Source organism: Dermacentor andersoni, chromosome 1 (assembly GCF_023375885.2).
Source record: "Dermacentor andersoni chromosome 1, qqDerAnde1_hic_scaffold, whole genome shotgun sequence".
NCBI lineage: Eukaryota > Metazoa > Arthropoda > Arachnida > Ixodida > Ixodidae > Dermacentor > Dermacentor andersoni.
In genome coordinates, this window is record NC_092814.1 from 258,743,956 (window position 1) to 258,765,890 (window position 21,935).

A 21,935-nucleotide genomic window follows, 5' to 3' on the forward strand; every position below is an offset into this window, starting at 1 on the left:
CCTCTTCCTCGCATGCGACTCTGTCCGAGTCTAAATCCGAGCTCGGCTCGTATTCTGAATCGGAATTCAGCCACCGCTCCAATGAGCAGACGAAGGTCCCGCGCGCCGAGCCATCCGAAAGTAACCGCGCGCAGGGAGGATGCGCTTTCAGTCGCCTGCACAACGGAGAGAAATGGGACCTTGTGTGATCAAGAAGACAGAGGGAGATGAAAAAAGGCTAAAACAAAGTTCGAAGGGCTTTACGTTTACTGCTGCAAGTCGGAAGCGAGGGTGCAGCGAGAGAGCGAAAGCAGCAATCGAGTCACCCTTTTTGGAGAGGCAACGGCACGTGCGCCTGAACTTGACACGCCGTAGCAGACACACCAACAGAAGAAAAATATAAACCTTCAAACCAACGGAGATTGCAGAACAACCCTTGAACCCATAACCACACGCGTGCGACGCATGAGCCAGCGAACGCAGAGCCACCGCGCCACTCAGCAAAGAGAAAGTGGGGAGTGGCAGTCGCACCATACTCTTCAATACATGGACTAACACAGGTCGGGGCGAATATACGAACTTGTAGAAAGAGTCAACAGATGGCGTGGCCAATCCAGGAGCGCCAGCTTTGCGCTCAGGCGCGAAATTTTGGACGCACGATAGAGAACGTACCGGTACGTCAGTGACACTGTGGGGGGGAAGCGCGATGACGTACGGGTTTGTCCGTGACAGCGAAAGGGTTAAAATGCAATTTCGCTATGGTGCCGCGAGTCAACAAATCCAAATGAGCTAGTTTTTGTACATTTATATATTCGTCTAGACTCCATTCAAAAAAGGCGTACTGCTTTGAAAACAAAATCTACAAGCCTTTTTCTATGGCGATGTGTACTTCAAACCTGAGTTGACACGCAAGTTGTCACATCAAACTTTGAAAACTACTGTGCATTGAATACAATGCCCCTGATTTGTTGAATCTGAGAGAAATTGCATCAGATGTGAAAATGTGAAGCTCGTATAGTAGTGCTCTGCGTCGAAGCTGATAATAAAGCTTTATGCACGCAACTAATGAGAACTCTCTCTATTCGCATTGGATTCTCGTATCGAGTGTGCAAACTGAAATTTTGTGTCCTGTCATGCATTTATGTCCCGTGAAAATGGAGGACAAGTTTGATTGGCAAGCTCAATGTTGGGACTCATTTTCGTGTGCTGCTGGTTTTGTTCGGATGCAGCACGTGTCAAGTTTTCACGTGATAGGGAGTTGCACATACATTGGACTGCTTTTCTGTATCTAAGTTGAGGACTTCATTGCTTACACAGGCTCCGGCTGCAAGCACAGCATGATAGCATGAGAAACTAGCACAGCATCTTAATACCTGATCAAGAAATGGAGAAACACAAGGTTATAAATGCCAAAAAAAAAGTACAGAAAATTGACGTGTATGTGATTCTATTGCACACTGCGTGGTGAAGCAGCGACAGCTTGGTGATAGAGCGCACTACTTTGCGGCTTTGCAGTAGCCATGTGCACATACTTGTGTCACTATTCAATGCTTTTCTTTTTTCTTGCTGGGCATAACCTGCTTCGATAAACTTGGTTAAGCTGTCCTAACTTTTCAGTGAAGAAATTGCAATAATAAAATTTCATCTGCTTGCATATACTAACATTTCAAAGTGCATATTTTATATCTTTTAGTATGCATTAAAGTACAATTATCATGAACATTGTGCTATCTTCAAGTAAGTTATTGATTTTCTCATTATCTGAAAAGACGATACTACCAAATTTGGGCTGCCACAACCCGCGAGGTGCTTTTTGTGCCACTTGTGAAATATATTTTAGCAGCTATATTGCTTAAAATGCTTTAAAATTTTAAAGTGCGTTATAAAAGCAGTGTCTTCACATTACGAACAAAAATTTGTTGCAGTCGTAGGCTAAACAGATATTGTTCCAATAAGTTTTCATGTGGAAGGCAGTGTTGGCTTTAAGTGCACATATAAACAAAGCTGCAAAGCTGATGTTATGAAAATTCAGGAAGATTTTTTTCTTTGGAGGGGATAGGGTGGTTATTGTACTAGTCATAGTAAAGACATGACAGAAATAAATCTCATGTAAATGCTACTGTTACGTGCTAACAGCAGTATCTGGTGCATGACTTCACTGTAGCATAGGTATTTCATTTTGTTTGCATTTCATTTGGTGTTTCCCACTGCTGAAAAGAAGAGTCCTTAGTTGCTGCCAGTGCTGCCACGGATCCATTGCTTCGCTTTTAACAGTAGTGGGAGCTGTTGGAGGCACTACAGAACAAGTGTGAAAGCATCAATGTGTATAGCTATGCTGCAAAGCTAGCAGTTTCATGTTGCAGTGCCTTAGACAAGATGGCCGATAGTGCTTTGCAGCAAGTCGATAGATGGTGCTTGAGATTTTGAATATTCGCTCTGTGCAACTTTGTTTCCTCAGGAGGAACTTCAGCAGGTGAGTTTTTTTTGCCAAACTGGCCTGGGCCGCAACATGAAGCTGAAGCCTCATACAAGAGTAATCTGGAACACTGAAATTGTAATTCACTTTAAAGGAGCACTGACACAAAAATTTGAAGTCGAGATAACTTGCGAGATCGATTTAGTTGGTCACACACACATCGTCTATAAAATATCAGCGGTGAATATCGCTTAGAACATATTTAAAATCAATTTTAAGGTACGTGCGCGCGGCCAACCGCAAAACCGAGTACCTCGCGACATTGACATCAACCGGGATTGTAAATAGCCAAGAAAACGCTACGTAATGTGGCTACGTCACGAATTTTCGTTGGCTGCCATGCGGCTTACATGTGCTCTTCTCCGCTGTTGTTGCTTGTTCTAGCTGTTGTACTTGTAGTGGGACGCTCTCCGTGTCGCTGCAACTGCAGTTTTTGTCGTGTCCATCGGCATATTTCCCACACTATCAGCTTGACTGCGCTGCCACAACGTTCAACGCCGATTTGTTGTGTCTTACCATTGATTGTGGCCGATGCGAGGGTTTTGTTGAGGTTCGTCCTCGCCATCGCCGGCCGCAATATCTGAGTCGCTAAGTGATTGGCCACGTCTAAAGCGCGAGACACATGGCGCGATTTTCCGTGTGATCTGTAGTACGGCGCGTCATGTGTGACTTGCCGCATGCCGCAGCTCGACGGCCGTCTATCCGGGGCCGAGGGTCCTTGCGATGCGTCCGCAGCTCGTAATAAAGCGCCTAAATTCGCCAGCACAATCAATTCCTGAACATTTATGTTTCTCTTAAGTGAAAATACGGTTAGTTTTCCCGGTGCCGTTAGTAGCGATGAGTAAACAGGCCAGTCAGGCGAGCCGCTTCGTGTACAGACGATTGCTGGCGCGTCTGCGCTTACCGTGTCCGAGTAGAAATCACGCCAACGATTTACTAGTTTGCACAACGTTTTATAACTCGCACTCTTTCGAGGTCACTTTATTCTAGAAGTTATTTCGTGTCAGAAACAAATTGTAGCCCATTTATATGCTGCCGTCAGCGGCGAAAGAGGCCCGCGTTTCGACCAAGGAGAGAAAAAAAACCAGACATGATCGGAGCGGCGAGGTGCCCGCTCGCCGGCCCCACCCCACCGGGTCTACCACGTGGCCATGACGTTCACGCTACCGGCGCCGTCATTGGCTGCGGTTGTCCGACCGATGCGGCAGTCGCACGACAATATTCAGCAAGTTGGTCGCGCACGCTGGCTGCGCGTCAGAGCATACGTCATGGCTTTTTGCGAACACGTGACCACTTTGTTTACATTCCCGTTTGTCCCGTCTCGTTGCTCTCTGGAACCGAAACTTCGACTGGTCGCTACAAAAAAGACTGCAAATAATTACCTGTCGCGCTCTGAAGTAAATGAGGTTTCGTGCCGTGATTATTGGGTCATTAACTACTTATTAAAGCAAAAAAAACCACGTGGATTTTTTTTTTGTCAGTACTCCTTGTAGGGGTTGAAGGACGGACTTCGGGATGAAAACCACTTGGGAGTATTTATTTTACATTATATACAGAGAGGTGAGAGTCAAGTAACAGTCATACAGTCATTACGGGCCGGCAGCAACTCAGACGCTGCGGCCCGCGGCAAGAAGTTCGAGAGAGGTGAATCCGGGAATGCTCAGGTCTCTCTGGAATGCTTCTTTTTAAACCCTTCGAGGACTGGAAGTCTCGTCATGTTCGGCCAATGGGAGAGTCCGCTCCGATGACGCCACCTTCGGCCAATGGTAGGCACCCGTGCGGTGAGGTCACACCCGGCGGCTCCCCGCGGTCTTGCCTTGCTGTGGTGCAATGCTCTCTTCAAAGGCGGTGAAAGGGGGATGATTGGGCTCCATTGTCCGAGGGCCCACCTGCTCCCGGTGGTACGGCCCCGCTGTGGTGGCAAATGCCTTCTTCAATGGCGACCGGTGTGACGCTGCCAGGCCTTCCCGGTACATCACAGCCGTCTTTTTTCGAGACCCACTTTCCTTGCAACAATGCCGGGCGATCCCTTCGTTTTCCGGAAAACTCAAGCATTGAATAGCTACCGCGGCGTACGAACTTGTTGGCACGTGAACTTGTTGGCTCGAGCGATCCTCTGGAATGTGTCATCCGTGTTTCTGCATCCCTTACTCAGAAGTGGCGCGATTCGAAGTGGTCTGGGGAATTTGAAGTAGGCTCAGGAAACAGCCCCATATCTAACATCCTTTAAGGTTCAAAACCGAGTATTCTGTAGAAAGCATGTGGCTTCATTTATTTTTTTTTTTGTGGCAGGTATATGCATCTGTGTTTTGTGAAATTTTTCATTATCATCTTGCAATTTTGACATTGTAGACTATAAAAATTGAGGAGCTTAATGTGAAGCTGGGTGGTGGTCAGGCTTTGGCTCTTGCCATTCCATGCTTGAAAATGTTTCTTCATGGTTCCTTTTAACGCAACAGTGTTAAGGAGTACGTGTCGCAGAAAAGCTGGTGTCGTCGGTGTTGGCAGCGTTGGCCGTGAGCGAAAAATCCCAGAAGGCAATTCATAAATAAAAACAACTTGCAAGATGGGCTGGGTGGGAATCGAACCACGGTCTTCGGAGTGTGAGACGGAGACGCTACCACTCAGCCATGAGTTCGATGGTTCAATGTGGGACAAAAGCGCCTCTAGTGAATGCGGTGTGCCTTAGAAACGTGCCGTAGAAAGTTATACTTCTGTGTACATCGGTAATTATGAGCATGTAAATGACAGAAGTCGCAGTTAAACGCGTACCGAAGTACGTTTCCGCTGCATTTATTCTGCTCTTGCCGCACATGCAGAGCCATCTTACGGCAAACACAGAAGACGCCCTCCACGCAATGTACAGCGCTGCCCCGACAGGTGGCGCACCACTCGCCCGCTACTCGCCTTCGTCTCGTTTTAGCTCATTGGGGCTGTGCGGGGACCGGTGCGAGGCGCATTGCGGCCCGGCTGTCCGTGCCGATCACGACGTTTGGATCGCGTAGATCGTTTCCCCCTCCAAGACACTGAGTTGTGTCTTCCAGCTTATTTTCATATTGTGTATTCTCAATTCTGTTTCCATTGAATTGGAGCCTGATGCCCTTCCTGTTAAGGCGGGAGGCCACAGAATAAACTTTTTAAATCGGAAGGCATGATTGAAATAACTTCTTTTCTTGAATAAGCATGTGTTATTTAACTCGCATAACTATTTAAAGCGCAAAAATTGGTTTATTTTATTTAGGCTGGTGATTTTTCTAATAAAATGTGTTGTGCTAGTGTTAGTCGTGCCAGCAATGATAAGTAACTAAAGAATTGCTGAATTGCGTAAAGCTTTGGAATTTATGTAGCTAAGTGTGAGAGTTATGCAAGTAACTAGGATAAATGTAGTCTGATAAATATTAAGGAAGTAATGTTTTAGAAACCAAGCAAAGTGAAAAAAAATTGCCCATTTGGACCAAATTTATTTGCAAAATGAGGTGCAAATTCAAAAACATTACATCAATTTCATTTGTCCTAGTTTGTTGCACACGTCTGCGTGAGGAATGAGTGCGCAAAGTTTAATTTCAAAATATTAGTTCAGAAAAAAAGTTATCTTTGTTTGCGTAACATGAGGTGGAGCAGAGTCTTCTTTTGAGAAAAATGTTAACAGATGTTTCCAACCATGTGAAAGATGTCAAAAACAACACACAGAGGCCATAGAGGCGTTGTGGCTATTTTTAGAGATTTTAAAAGAATAACAAGGACACCACCAGGTACAAAAATACCCATTAATGTTAGACAGCACAACATGAAAAGTATTTTGAATAATTTTTATGTAAAAGAACTAGCATTGGGGTGCAATCGGAGATCGTTGTTCGATATGTGCGTTCAGTTCTTGTTAAGTTCTGCCTCACGCGATTGGCCTAGGCCTCGCTGACGGGCGCTGCTGACGACACTTGAAAAACAATCTTCGATCGCACCCCTGATTTTCGGAACCAATGCAATGTAGTTTCAGTTTCGCAATACGAGAATATGGGTTGGAAAACTCGTGGCTCCCAAACCAGCTATGACAGGAAGATAATTTCATTTGCAACATGCTTATGAATGTTTGGGCATACATAAAATGTAAAAGAAACCAATCTTGTGCAAGAAAATTGACTTGAACGTGACCTCCCATCTTAAGCAGCCATGAAAATGTTCTAGAACCTGGAATAAATTATGTGTATTACTACTTCACTTTACATACAGAATGGATTGAGTAGAACTGTCAACTTGGTTAGTGGACATTCAAGCGTGTATTATCTGTCTGTTAAGCACTTTCTTCTTGGCTTGAGCCTTATGCATGGGAGATTGCCCCGTAACTTTTAGTGGTTTCTTCTGTATCATGGGTAAATTTTGGTCTAGGTGATATGCTGCGGCTGTTGTTAGCATTTCTGTCAGTACAAACCTGTAACATAAAACTATTCCACTTTGGTTTTATTCCAAATTGACCATTAGCCCTCTGTGATAGATCAAAATGTATTGGGCTCTGCTCATAAGAGCTGGACTTGAACCATTCTGGCCTCTCATGGGCGGCTAGTGGCCGATCTGGAATGAAACCAGATTGGAATAGTTTTATCAGGGATCCTTCAATACTTTCCATCTGGTCATCAAACTTCCACGTGACGCTATGGGAGAGCTTCATATAGCGTCCACAGTGGATGCACCGTGGCGCTGGCTCAAGTAGAAGGTGGGCTGGAGCATATGCTGAATGGTCGCCCCAGTCATTCTGTGTGTACGTTCCCTATTGTGCAAGGGTCGACTGCCTGAATTGGCTTGTGAATATTCTCTACACATCGTGCAAATCAGCGCCCTGTTTTTGTACATTGTTGAAAACCTTAAAACGCGAACAATTTCGAATCAATGCCTTCTCTCATTTCCAGGTTCAGCTGCGTTCGCAACAGTGGCTTAGTTCATAATTCAAATCGTACACTTTGACTACTACATTCTAGCAACCAGCTACAGAGCAAGTTCCTATCACACTTTTATGTAATTACGGGTAAGAAACCTGCATTTCAAACTAACAAAGCTAACCAACAGATTACTAAACTAATGACCAAATTAGTATATGTATTACTAACTGTTACTATCGCACGTGTAATGCGAAGATGTGGGATCATTCCGCACCTGCGGCAAGTTGTTTTTTCATCGACTTTCATTGCCATTAATTTATCATTTCTTTAATTCAGTTAGTAAGTACAGGTAAATTCCCCTATGTTTTCCTTAGTGTCTTTGTTGGCTTCTCATGATATCATTAATAAAAATCGGGCCCGTCGGTTAACTCCCTTTCTTCTCGTTCTAACATATTATAAGTTATTACTGAACTAATTACCAATTACTACACTAGCTAACAAAGCTAACCTACTGATTAACTAATAACTTATCTAACAGCTGTATTAATGAACTAAACTCAGTAATAAGTAATGGAACAAACAGCACTAACAAAACCAACTGAACCAATCAACTAATTACTGAATGATAGCTAATACACCAACAAAACTAAATAACGAAGGTAACTAACAAACTAATTAACTAATAAAGCTAACCAGCTGATTAAATTACCTAACTGAAATAACAAAATTATCTAATAACCTACCTAACTATAACAATGAAGCAAATATAATTAACTTGCTAACTAATCAACTAATAACACAGAACTAGCTAATCAAATATAACTGACTTATCCAACTAACTAGACAAAGTGCAAATAGAGACAGCTGAATGAAGCAGTTTGTGCAAGGAAGGTTACTCGGCGGGCACATGGCACCGTTAATAAAACGGTGCCATGTGTAATCTAAAAACAAATGCATCGCACATAAAATTATTTTGCCAAAAGTTCCCATTGCATGTTCAGTCTACAAACATGCTGAAATATATGTGGGAGAGGCTCCTTTCCTAGTGAGACAGTTGCATGATCGTGCAGCCTGGTGTTCACCTACTTATGCCAACGCGTCTGGTGCCACCTTCCGTCCCTATATGAAACTTTCGGGGAAGTTTCATGACCACATGAAAGGTATTGAAAGACCCTGGTTTTACACTATACCAGCCGAAGATTGCCTTAGTTGTGACACCACAAAAACAGTGGGGTTGAGGTGGTGCTTTCACAAGGCATATTCTGCCGTCATAGGTAGACAGTGCAGCTCAATACAACTGTTGCCTAGTGGCAGCGAGGAATTAGTACAGTTGCCGACCAATAGTTCAAACATGTTTGATTATTTGAACAGCTCCGCTGCACCGCTGCTAGCCCCATAGACTTAATGCATAAGCAAGACTGAAATTTTGGACACCTCACACCACGCTGTGTCTTAATTCAGACTCTAACTGTATAACCGTGTGCTAATTTGTGCACTGTGTCAAGCAGGAGTAACGATATTTTCTTCTTGATACATCGCCAACAAGTTCGTCGGTCATGTTGCAAGCACCTTGAAACCAAAATTAGTCGAGCCTAGTCAATCTAGTAGTGATCTATGAGAATTTGGTTCCTGCATTGACTGTACTTTCATCTGTCTGTAGCGACAGCATGACAATGGTTGAGTTACGGGCCGTGATTTTGTAGCGATGCCTTCCACTCAATTCTGTGCCACTTTTATCATCCAACGTTCATGGCTGGCTGATCTCGTTGATAAGTGTGGAGCATCACTCTGACCACTGACGAAACGTGTAAAGGAATAGGATAAAAGTAGGGGTGTGTGAATATAAAAAATGTTGACTACGATTAAGATAATAATATTTAGCTTTGTATATTGAATTGAATATCAGATAATGGTATGCACATCCATTTCTTACCAAGTTTGGTTATTCTAACATGTTGGAACATTGTGATTGCATTGTCAATGGTAAAAAATTAGTCTAGTAAGCCGTTGTACTGTGGGAAACCTCATGTCCCATGATGGTCACAAGCACGGCAAACGTCGCATCGGGCGCAAGCGCCAGCAGGTTTAGTGAGAGGGGGAAGCCTTCCTTTCGTGGGTGGCGCACGGGAATCGCAAGGGATATCAGTGCCACTGGATGTGTCACGGAAGATCCGTCTCATACTTTGGTCACCAGCGAGTGGTTAGTGTGGAAGTCTTCGCCACCACTCCCGTTTTGCTGCATGTGGTCAGCCAACGACGTTTTGCCGTGGTAGTCGCTGCAGCCACCCGTACCCCAGCTGGTAAGTCGGAAGCCCCTCTTTATCTAGCATATCAATCTCTTCAAAGGTACCCTCAGGGATGTAAAATATAGCTAGCTGTCTGCTCAGAGTGTTAGTTGCAGCTGTAATAAATGCTTTCCTACTGGGCATGTGGTTGTCACCTATTGTTTCTTCAAGCTTGTACAAGACTGCGGTTGATGGACAGGCATGCGCCAACCGTGGTGTGTGGTGTCTTGAGGCGTAGCGGAGTTGGCAACCCCTTATCCTGACATTTAGTGCCCAACGTTGGCTGCCAGTTGTAGACGGGGGTTCTCTCAAACCACCTTCTTGTGTAAGGCTTAGGCTTGATAGCCAACTCTATTGCTTCGACGGTACCAGGATAATTGGAAACATGACAAGACATTGTTGAATAACAAGTACATCGTTGCTCCATTGGTTGTTGCTCCAAGCAGGCTTAATTGTTACGACCAGGATGTTTGCAGGGGGGTCGCGTGGCGCACAGAGGTCGGGCACAACAAATATTAGGAATGTTTACCTGGGGTCCTTCCTTGATTGCAGCTTGCAGTCTTCTGTTTTCCCACATTCGATGGCCGCCCCAATTTCGACAGCCCTGCCTTGTTCATTACTCAGTCCAGTGGTTGCGGGGATCCGCGGCCACGTGATAGAATACATTTGCAACTGGTTTGCAAGAGGGTTACGCCATCATGGGGAAACCATCTGCCTCCCCGCACGGGAAGAGGGGAAGAAGGTGTCTGTTCTCCTCATTTCCGTGGCGTGCGTAGGAGTGCAGGAAAATATGAACCTTCATAATTCCCACAATGCTGAGAGATTGTGTATTTGACTCATGTCAACTTGGGAAATTGAGTAATTCGTACTGGCCGTCTATTGTAAGAGTTGTGGTCGTAGGGAGGAACTTGGGAGGAACTAGGCGTATGGGGTTTATTTACATTAAAATAGGTGCATTCGACAGTGTAGCGTGACTCCCAAATGGAGCACGCAGGACGAAGCATACAGCACACCAGCACTCAGCTCCAAGCACCAAGCACACCGCTTGTCAAGCACGAGCACCCTCAGCAGCCGCACAACAGCTGCTTATAAACACACTGTCCTCCCTAAATCCCTAGGTGAGGGAAAAATGGCCGTTCAACCTGCTACCAATTCGGAGCGTTGAAAGTCATCATAGCCGACCCGCCTTTGGGGGGGGGGGGGGGGGGGGGCGAGGTTACACACAACTCCGCACAGGTTTCACACGCCGAGGTGAGTGGGTTCTCGGAGACATCGTGCTTTTCCCCGAGCAGGCACCTCTTCATCCCAGTGTTGACTCTGCAGACAATGGCCGCTGTGTCCGTCCATGACTTCCAAGTCCCGTGAGACGGCTGCTAGGCATCTTCTCCCAGGATTTCCACCACTTCTAAACAAGCCGTGGCGATCATGGCGAATCCACAAACAACACTTGGTCCGCCGACCGCGTTTAATCATAGGGGCGGCACTCGATTGGGGACGCGGCGTATTGTTGTTTTCCCAGAACGAGTCATCATAGCGGGCCGGGCGCGTTCCAAGGTCTGCTTCTCTGAATATCGCTAGCCCCACCGCTGTGGCTGGCAGGGAATATTTTGTAGGTCGGTACCCTTGCAGGCCGTTCGTAACACTATTGTCACCAACCTGTGCCTTATTTAGTAATGGAAGTGCTGCGCCAAATTGTTGTTTATCGCAGGTATTGTGCCAGGCCTGCGCCGACATGCACCTGCTCCGAATTGGGAATACATACTTTGCGCGTGTGAGTGGGCGCCACACATCAAGTAACCCTTCTTTTTGCGACTCATCCTTCCACGCTTTCCATCATGGCTACAGCATATATGGTGTGCAGCCTCCATCTTATCGCACTTGAACATTGTATGGAACCTCACGACGATGTTGACGATGATTGCGGAAATTCGCCTAGAGTGTCCATATAATTACTGTTGCAATATTACTTATGCTATGTAATTATCATCTTATGTAGTTATCAACCCCCAAAATAACTTCAGTTCTTTCAAGCAATAAGCTCAGTTATTGGGAGTAGCGATGCAAAAGTAGCAAACAAACAAGGCAAAAGCTGTGCTTGCACCCAACCAAAATGAAGCGGTGCTGTACTGTTTACTAAGACACTTGCTTAGAAAGTTACTGCAAGAACATTGTCTTTTCTTTTTCCTATATTTTGTGCCACATGAAAGCAAGACTTCTGTAGCATAGCTTGTTCAGCAAGCCCTTTCTTTCATTTTTCTTCATGGTGAAACATCTGACTGACTCACTGTTGTTGAGGTACTGCATTTGCATGAATATAGTGCAACCATCGATATAATGCAAGACATACTACCGGCAGTAGGGATAGGACACCTTCGATTCCATGAAAAAAGTGATTATAATCAACTTCAAGGATATGTGTAATGCATCTGTACTCATTTTAGACTAGCGCCTTTTAGCATACTGTGATGTGCGCATGCATCGCGGTAATGCTCATTGTAGAACGCCCATTGCCTGTGGGATATGTACTACAGTTCCCGGATGTTGCTCGAGCACGTATTGCGGTATCAGATTGGTCATTGCTCTCCTGAAATGTTGTAACAGGCATGCAATACGCTGCAAGAATAATAAAATTAAAATATTCAATGGTGCTTATGTTTTCAAACATACGCACACCCCTACTTAAAAGGCATCGCTAAAAGATCGCGTCCGTGGAATGTCTAGGCTGAAGGCAAGAAAAACACGGGTAAGGCAGGAGATGGAAATTCAAGATGATGAGCAAAATGTGAACAAGGTGAAAGCAGGAGCCAACGTTTCGACAAGTGCACTTGTCTTCTTCAAGGCACCATATGCTTTCCTCGCCACAGTACATATAGGTGGGGTTCTAAAGGGGAGAGGGTGTAAGGCGGGGTGGTCACGGCAAGAAGCGAAGGTGTGTTAGGTGTTATTAGAAGGTCAGGCTAAATGCAAGCATTTGTGCACGCAGCAATGCGTTGACAAACTTGGGCTATATTCCTAAACAATGTCTTTTGAAAATACTTTTTTTTTTTTCACTATATTTTGAGTGACTATCACCAGCCGAATGAACAAGTGGCAGCTTCTGCGCACCAGGATAAGATAGTGTGCCTGGCAAGCGGGCACAAATGCCGTTGCGCGTAGACGCCAATGGGCCTAGCGCAGGTCATGTGAAAGATATTGTGCATGGCACGGTGGCAAGATTGCCTTAGCTCATAGGTGCTGATGTGGCTTATGCTAGTCACGTGAAAATGAAGGTATTCCCGAAAGTGACGACCCGAGAATGTGGTACACCTTTTTTCACCACTTGTGGAAAGTCACTTATATTGGTGCGAATCCAGTATTTCGGAATCCCGATTATTTGGACTTTTTGGGGGTCCTCGTCAAGTCCAAATTATTGGTTGGTGACTGCATACAGTAAGGAGTATCTTTAGGTGCCTTATTAGAAGTTTAGAAATTGCTATGAAGAAACTGATTTTGTTATACTGTCCCACTTAGCTGTGATTGCAGAAGTTAATGCTAAATTATGATTGTAATGAAGCAAATGCTTCCTGCTTTCTGATAATATCAGTCCATTTGTGTCCACTGTAGGATGAAGGCCTCTTCCACTGATCTCCAATTACCCCTGTCTTGTGCCAGCTGACACGAACTTATGCCTGCAAACTGGCATAAATACATGCAAATGTTTTGCCAGATTTCTAGTGCAGCATTATTTAATGCTAACTCTTTATGAAAATCCTGAATACTTTTCCTCGTTTTTTGTTTTGTGGAAGTTGAATACTGAATTTCTTAAAACCAAATTTCTGAAAACGAATTGGCACACTTTTTAGTGTCCTTCAGTTAAAACTGAATATATTGAAATTGAACCCTGTTGGTCACCGAAGTTCTCGCTCTGCAATCTGTACTCACTGACATGGTGCAGACAAGCTCCAAGTGTTACATCCTATGAGAAGGGTTAAGCCAACAAGTAGAATGACCATCTGACGTGGAATCCCACTATGCCCACCATGTTCAGTGTTTGCAGTTTAGGGATGAAGACTTCAGTGAAATTGCTAAGCTGTTATGTACGATCACGGACAAAAAAAAATCACAGAAAAAGGGTTGTCCTCGCCAAGTTTAAAGTGTGCACCACGCTCTGTACTGTGTTGTAGAGGAGGTGCTCTCCTTTAAGAAAGGATGCTATGTGCCAGCTGTTCTGTGGCATCAGAGAAGCAGGAAAACAGTGTTGTGCAGGAAAAGTGATCCCATCACACAACTTCATTCGCCACAATCGAAGCCCACATAATGTGTTGGAAAGCCACTTGCTTCCCCATAAAAGGAGATGAAAGTACTCTGTTTTGCATGTGATTGATGTACACTTCAGGAAAATGGAGTTTTATAAATTTCCTACTGCTGTGAAAGGATGTCAAGCCCGAAATTTCGTGTGACCAAACTCTGGGATACATGGCTGACTCAGCAAGATCACTGTTTGGGAGGTGGGGCATTTTGATAGAATCCAAGGCAATTCTGCAAACTCTGAGCTGGTTGGTGACCTTAAGCGCTCATTTCCTTTGTGGTACTTTGGCAAGCACAAGAACTTCTTTAAATGGTGTTGCTAAGTATACTCTTTATTTATTTGTTTGTTTTAGGTATGGTGGTAGAGATGAGCGTGGATATGGCCGTGATGATCCACATAGGCCTTACCCTCGCCCAGAAGGAAATGGACGCTACGGCCGGGATGGTTACTGGGGTGGCAGGGATGAGTATGGTGGCCACCATGGGAGAGATGAGCCACCAATGGGCTATGGGAGAGATGAGCAACCTGCGCCACGGAGCCGGTAAACGATCATATACTTGGTTTCCTTTTTGCATGCAGAAATAAGTTCATCCTGAAAGCATGTTGGATAACATCATATAACCAAATATGATTGTTAGTGGTTGAATCTTCATAATGGTTGGAACTCAATCTTGTGCCAATAGTTACGTTTTCAACCAATATTGCCTTGGATCCCAGGAAATCCCAGAAAAATCTAAATTTTGCAACTGGAACTTTGTTTTCCTCATACGATGAAGGTATAGTCCATAAATTCTTATAAACTACTTTACCTTTAAGTGTATGAAAAGTTCAGTACATCATAAAACAAGCACTAAGCTTGCATGATGCTCGTGGCGATGTGGCGATGTGAGCATTGTGGCGATGTGGGTTTCATACTTAAAGTGCATTTATAGTCAGGCAAATGCTACCATTGGCAATTGCGTGCATGAAGCTACTGTTGTGTTTTGTGTTCCGAAAATGTTCCGATTGGCTGAAAAATCTGCAGCGAGTAATACAACACTTAGAAATCAAAACTATGGTTTTCAGTATAGAGAAAAAATGCTGCAATAAGCCCAAGAACTTTACGGAAGCTTTAAGGGCCTCCACGCTCGTCAATTTTTGCTGATCATGCTATTGGCATACCTGAAGAGAATGTTGCAAAGGAAATGTCTGTAAAGCGTGCCCTCCACCTTCTGGAAAACGGCAGCGTCTTCCTTGGCGACATTCTGATGTGGAAAACAAGTGTGCCTGTTGTATGCTTGTCTGTTTCCCTCTTTTGTTGGTGTCTGCATGCCTAACTTTTTTCTAACATGAATCCCTACCATCTGAATTTTCTGTCATTCTCTGTCTGTGGTGCTTTCTTCATAGTTTTATTTTTATCTGCATTTATTGATGTACATAAGTGAACACATTCACGCGTGCTTTGCAGGTGTACAGGAAAAACCCTAAAAGAAAATACTGTACTTATTATCTGCTTGAGCCGTTGCCCATTTGAGAAATCGGGAACCTAATGTTTAGAAGGTCGCCCATAGGCAGCACTACGTGCCTTCCTCATTTTACTTATGCCCACATTGAAGGAAAAACTTGCACAATTCGCACATGTCAGTGGACAGTGTGTGTAGTAGAATTGGCAAGGCCGTGAAGGGAGAGGAGAACGCAAGTGGCAAAGGCAAGAAGGAGAGAGAGAGAGAGCAACTGTATCGCTCTAAGGAACTAAGAACTGTATGCCTATCATTGGCATTTAGCGATATTTCTTGGATGAATGCACTGTGTAGTGCTGCTATGGTCGGCTTTCCTTTATAGGTTAGTTTGTTTTCCTTATTTACCCTTTGGGGGAGGGTCAAAAACATAAATATACTGTGCCGAGAACAAGTCCCAAATAGTTGATGCTGTATATTTACTGTGCCATCTGGGTTTGAAAAATGTACCAATTTTTCAACTCTCTCTTTCCCAGCAAGTGCTGCCACCTTGTGTGGATACAAGGGTTTTTTTTTTCTCCCGCTGTAGTCTCTTGATCTTCATTCCACGGCTTGTTTATGCCAGTTTTCAGGCGTGTGGCGATTACTTTTAGTTTTGTCATCCTGGCTGTTTCTGTTTGTTACACTTGCAAAAACTTACGTATATCTGGTTTCTGATCTCTGAAAGGGTTGCCGCTAGATGCTTGCTCGTTGATTGCTCACAGGGGTTCAATTACACATGTTCACAGGTGGGTGCTAGTATATGCAAACGATGCCACCATGTACGAACGATGCTACATGCATACGCATGCCTACCTTTCCTTTCTTAAGACTTTCACAAACTGATTGCCCCCTTGTTGGTAATGGGATGAAGGTTACTGCAGGTTACGGGCACATGACCATAGAGTTTTGTTGCATGCACTCACATGCGCAGTTTGATTGCGCTATGGATGTGTGCGCTGGGGACACAAAGCATTACACACGCAGAAAACACAGTATTCCCCTAAGTTAGCAGAAACCGTTTATTTGTCTCAGGCGGCACCTAACACTGCACAAGCGCCCAGTCCCAGGCCAGTATGGGAATCAAAGGGTCTCGTGCCAATGACGAATAATACTAACAGGGATGCCACTAGCATGTTGCTGCGGGAGGATGGGTCACTGCGACATGCCGCTAGCAAAAGTCCTTTGGCTATGCTGTTTGCTCTCATGATAACCAATGGGCCCACTCGCGAGAGCTCGAGCAACCTCCGTGGGCTTGGGCCTCCGATAAGTGCAGCGTGGTGTAGTAGGAGCACGTGTGAGCACTAGGCACCGCTCATCGGCTTGGCGTTTGGAAAAGGATCAACACAAGTTATGTGCTTGCCGTACATGCAAAGGCATCGTAGGGTAGCTCAAGTCCGAGACCCTAACGAAGCCGCTGGCGGACGATAGGAAAACGTATACGTACCCAGTGTTGTCACAGAGAGATCTCCCCCTGCGCTCGCTCTGTTGACTGCTGGTGGTGGTGGCAGCAGAAGCCAGCCCCATGAGCGCCACTCCTGAAAACCACCGCAAGTGTAGCGCCTCCGCCGACAACTGACGGGAGTGGAAAGGGAGAGGCGTAGGGTGGACAGAACAGGTCACTGTCCACTCAAAATCGCGGGGGCACGCCTCAATCCCCACAACTTATGGCAGAAGCTGTTCCAAAGTATCGCTTATCGATGTATTACACTGTCAGTTGTGCTTGTTCCATGCTTGTATGGCTCCAGGGAAAACGAAGAAGTCGGGAGATGGAAATTCAAAACAATGAGCAAAACGAGAACATGGTGAAAGCTGCAGCCAACGTTCCGACAAGGGTTTTGACAAGTGTCGAAACGTTGGCTCCAGCTTTCACCTTGTTCTCATTTTGCTCATGCTTGTATGACGGCACATGGAAAAAAGGGAAGGCCGAACTCAGCAATGCTTTTGAAGGGGGAACAGCAGCTATTGCCTTTAGCAGCGACATGTGGACATCACAAGTCAGTCAAAGCAATGCAAGTTTCATTTGCCACCTTCTGACTCCGAATTTTCAAATAAAACAATTCACGCATAACTCTTTCCCTACTGTGGGGAAAAAATAGGTGTCTTTGGTAGGTGATTCCAATTTATTTTTCTGAGAAAACTACTGCACTCAGTATATTATGTAATACATAAACAAAAAGTAGAATGTATGCACTATTCACACAAAAATTTGTATTAACAAGAGAGATGCCATAAAAAAGATATAAATTGCCGAAATAAAGATTAGCGGATAAAATTGGGACAAGTTTGTAAAGACATGCTTGTATATACTTAAACAAAATTATGAGATATACAAAATGTATTGCCGTCCATTATGGGGCTTTTTGTACCAAAACCACGATCTGATTGAGGCACGCTGTAGTGGAGCATTCCAGAATAATAAAGAATCCCAGGTTGTCCAAATTATTCCGGAGTCCCCCACTATGGCATGCCTCATAATCAGACCATGGTTTTGGCACAAAAAACCCCATAATTTAATCTCCGAAAAAACGAACATTTTTCATTGAACAGATCTCCTACTACAAAAATTTTACCACAAGCACTACAGTTGGGCGTGCCATGCAGCAAAGGAGTTCCTCGCTGTAAAACATATCGGAACATTGCATGTCTTGCAGTAAACCCTTGTTTTCTGCACGGTTTTTCTGTTGTAGCATCTCCTGCGGTTTCTTTAAGTCTCTATCTTGGCAGGCTCTCAAGCACTCCAAACAACAACAAAGACGGGACGAAGCAAAAAGTGAAACTAATCAGGCTGTGGCTGCCGATGTTCCTAGCTGGCTTGTGTTGTCACTCTCAGAGTCGAAGTCAATTCAATTCAGACTCTCAATTCAATTGCGCAATATTCAAAGCTAACAAACAAAAGATAATGTTAAAATATCTGGTTCTCCAAGATCTGGCCTTGTATCCTACTGTGAAAGCGACTAACCTCGAAGCTAAAAAGCATGCAAAACAGTGTGTGCAGCCCTCCTTTGATGTCTGGAATGCTTTTGACAATCTGGCAAGAATCCAAGCAGAAACTAGAGCACTTCTTCAGAATGGGCAATTGCTTCGTATTCTGAGGAGGCAATGCTAAAGAAACAAAAATGAAGCATTTGACAGGTGGCAGACTGTGGGCTCCTTCACATACCCCAGTCGGGAGAAGCTGTGCCGTAAATATCTTACAGTACCAGCTACTTCCGTCCCAAGCGAAAGAGCATTTTCCATGGCGGAAGAAGTTGTGTCTGCTAGAAGGGAAGGACTGCTGCCTGACCACATCTTGACAGTAACTGTGTTCCTGATAGCGATATCTTTGTTCAGTCACACATTTTGTCTTAATAGTTTACCAGTGTATTGTTTTGAGTATAATTATCTGGTAAAATTAAAGTTTATTAGTGAAAAAAAAGCATCTGTCTTTGATTATTCAGTATTCGAAGCTAGGTATGCATATTCAATTTGTATTAGAAAAATTATATATTTGCACTCTGCTACTTTATTTGTTCAGGGTCACTCTAAGGCATGCAAATGAGCATCGACCTCTGCACGTTTAGCTTAGTGAGCCGTAGTGCTGCATGAGCCATCACATATCATAAACTGGTGCACTACTGGAAGTTCATGCTCCGTTGCCGAGAAGTCAGGAGTGCTCTGCTGCAAGAAACACACTGTGACCAAGTAAACTGAAGAAAAATTTATTACACTTGACCTCTGGGGACACCCAACAGTGTGCACACACCCAGACCCAGGTTGCATGGCAACGAAAAGCCCCGGTGCCAAGGGTGAATACACAGAATAGGTTCCAGTAGCATATAGCTGAGCGAGGAAAGCTCCTTGTGACAGAACTAAGGGAGCTTTCATGGCTAGATTGCATACTTATGGTAGGTGAAGGGCCTGGCCACAAGGCAACCTTGGTAATCGATAAGGCAATCTCTCATATAGTGTTAGCCTTCAGGTATAGTGACCCGGCATAGTAGGAGTGCTAAATACTTCTCTTCAATGTAGTGTTTAGAAAGAAGCAATGCATGATACTATATACTTGCTATGGGTTGAAGGCTCCATAGATGAGCCTTAGTTCGTGTAATTCTCAGTGGGGCCATCAATCTAGTGTGAACCTTGTATGCACATTGCATAGTTTTTGCCATGTGGCTTGAGGTAATAGCACTTCAAAAGTCTCAGCTAATTTCCTGGACATAGCAATATGTGCTAAACATGAAATGGTATTCTGTCTCATTGTGTAAAGCTTTAGAAGCGGAATCTACAGTCTAGCTAAAGCCATTGTGACTCCAGTGGGAATATAAAGGAAATTTGTGGGAATCCTGACCGGCATGACTAGAACACAGTGAAAAGAAAAAAATAAAGTGGCAATCCATGTGTTCATTATGGGGCAAAGAAAATGGAAACCCTGCTCACTGGGGATTGCACTAATGCCACTCTGGTCAAATGTAGCTTAGAGCTGGATGTACGAACTGCTAGGCTATTGCCCAAACTGCATGCCTGAATATTGGGGAGAGTGTTTAACATGTTCTGCATGAACTTGTATTTGGAGTTGCACAGAGGAACAACATGAACATTCATCTTTGTCTTCTTCACTATACTATATCGTATTTCCCGGGATGTTAAAATAAAAATTTATTACGTAGCATGCAATCCTCTAACTTCATCGGACTTTTTTTTTTTCACATCAGCGCTCTTCTGTATTGGTGCGGCACAAAGTCAGTGCTGCTTTGATGCTGTAATTGGCTTAGCGGCAGACAGCGCGCTACCCTTTAGGGAAGGTATGGCAAGCTGGAGCAGTGTCCACTCTAAAATACTAGGGCAGTTGGTTTTGAGCTTCTCAGTTTTTGGGCTCACTGCTTGAATCTTTCCACAGTTGTCTATATTCCAAATAAGTTTAAGCTAATCCTCAATGCTGAATTATCTACTTAGAATTCGAAAATTATGAAGAAATGTTGTCATGGGCTTCAGAGTTCTTTATGCAGATGTAATTGCAACAGCAAATTTGTTTGATCTCCGTGACGTTAGTTCATGTAATGCTTTGAATAAAGTTGTTTTTCTTTAACACGCTGGCGCAGCAGTTATTTACACTTGTACAGGGTTATCACAAAAAGAATTGTTTGGCAGACCAATGATGTTCAGTCACATCCATGGTAGACTCCTTGTTACTTTTACCTGAGTATGACAGGCGTACTACTGGCCTCTACTTGATCCATCTGTAGAGCATGTTTAAAGCATCTGGTAAAACGTATAAAGAGCACAGTTAGATGAAATTGGCATGGACCTACTGGGACATTTTTCATTATCATTTGCCAGAAACAAGTGGATTGTTGTTGCCACTGATTACCATGACTATTTGATTAGTTGAGGATACAGTTGGGTGCGTAAAAAAAATAGTATAACACTAATATAAGGTGGTATATAGGATCCAAGAAATTATTCAGACTCTGCAGGAATTGCCTGAAAGGCTGAATATTCGCAAGTTCTATAAAGCATATTCACCTGGCAAAAGAAAAATTTTTGTCCACAAGTGGCCAGGAAAGCTTGTAAATGTGGTGTTATATGCACTTCTGCCACGTCAATCTGTATTTCAGCTATTGTCATGCCGTCACGATGGACGAATGAAAGTGCAATCAGAACTGTCACCAAATTTTCATCTCCGGGCACCTTGAAGAGAGGTCGACCACTTTCCTCTAGCAAAATGATCGTGGATGTGCAACTTTCATTGTAGGGCACTTCTATTGCTTCATTGCGGCGCACATCGACACAGAGATGAGTGTAGAGCTAGATGTTGATTTTGAACAACAAATATTTATAACAGATAACAACAAAATCGCCTTAGACTGTGTTGCTATTTATTATGTTAAATTAAAAACATTACACAAGCACGGTGTTCATGCAAATATCCTGGCTCGACAACCCTAGTGTTGCTTGGCTTGGCATTTTCTTTTGGCTTAGCCAGCTGGATTGACTATGGACTAGGCCAAAAGCGTCCTTTTAGTTTCAAAGAGATGCTGGCACAAAACAAAGATCTTGCCATTTTGTATTCTCGCACTAAGCGTAGTCTGAAAGATCAAGCAGCGCGCTGAACTGTGCTTGAAAGTAAATCTATTACCGATGTCAGTATGTAGCGAACTTATGTTCGTATAACAAATATCAGCTATAGCTAAAACAAAGTTGCTTTTTTGTTAGTGCAAGATTCTTATAACATGGTTCGACTGTAATGTTGCAAATTTTCATTCACTTGTTCGTACTATGTATAGCATTGTTCCTTTCACTCTCTATCTATATATATATGTATTTATCTCTCTCTCTCTTTTTCTTTTTTTTTTTTTCTTGCACAGAATGGATCCTGTACCAGTTCCACCACCATTCAGACCAGAAACCGATCTCCGGAAGCCAAATGACTGTGAGATAATTGTGCTTCACAGGCAAAACAGGTTAGTGTCCATTTTTTTTCCTCCATATTTATTTGCCAGCATTGGCTGAATACGATACGGAATATAATTGAGTGACAATTGAATAGTGTGAAATGCTGAATTTGTTGTGGAAGGTCAT

At 43.9% G+C, this 21,935-nt stretch overlaps 1 protein-coding gene across 2 annotated transcripts in view; it reads left to right on the forward strand.

The window, feature by feature from the left end:
• Neos (nuclear receptor coactivator protein neosin) overlaps positions 1-21,935 on the forward strand; it is a 125,025-nt gene that overhangs the window by 61,048 nt on the left and 42,042 nt on the right. For both annotated transcript variants that reach the window (XM_050195857.3, XM_055063699.2), the window contains 2 exons: positions 14,252-14,440; positions 21,722-21,817. In XM_050195857.3, the coding sequence (XP_050051814.1) occupies positions 14,252-14,440; positions 21,722-21,817 (285 nt within the window). The remainder of the gene's footprint in view (positions 1-14,251; positions 14,441-21,721; positions 21,818-21,935) is intronic.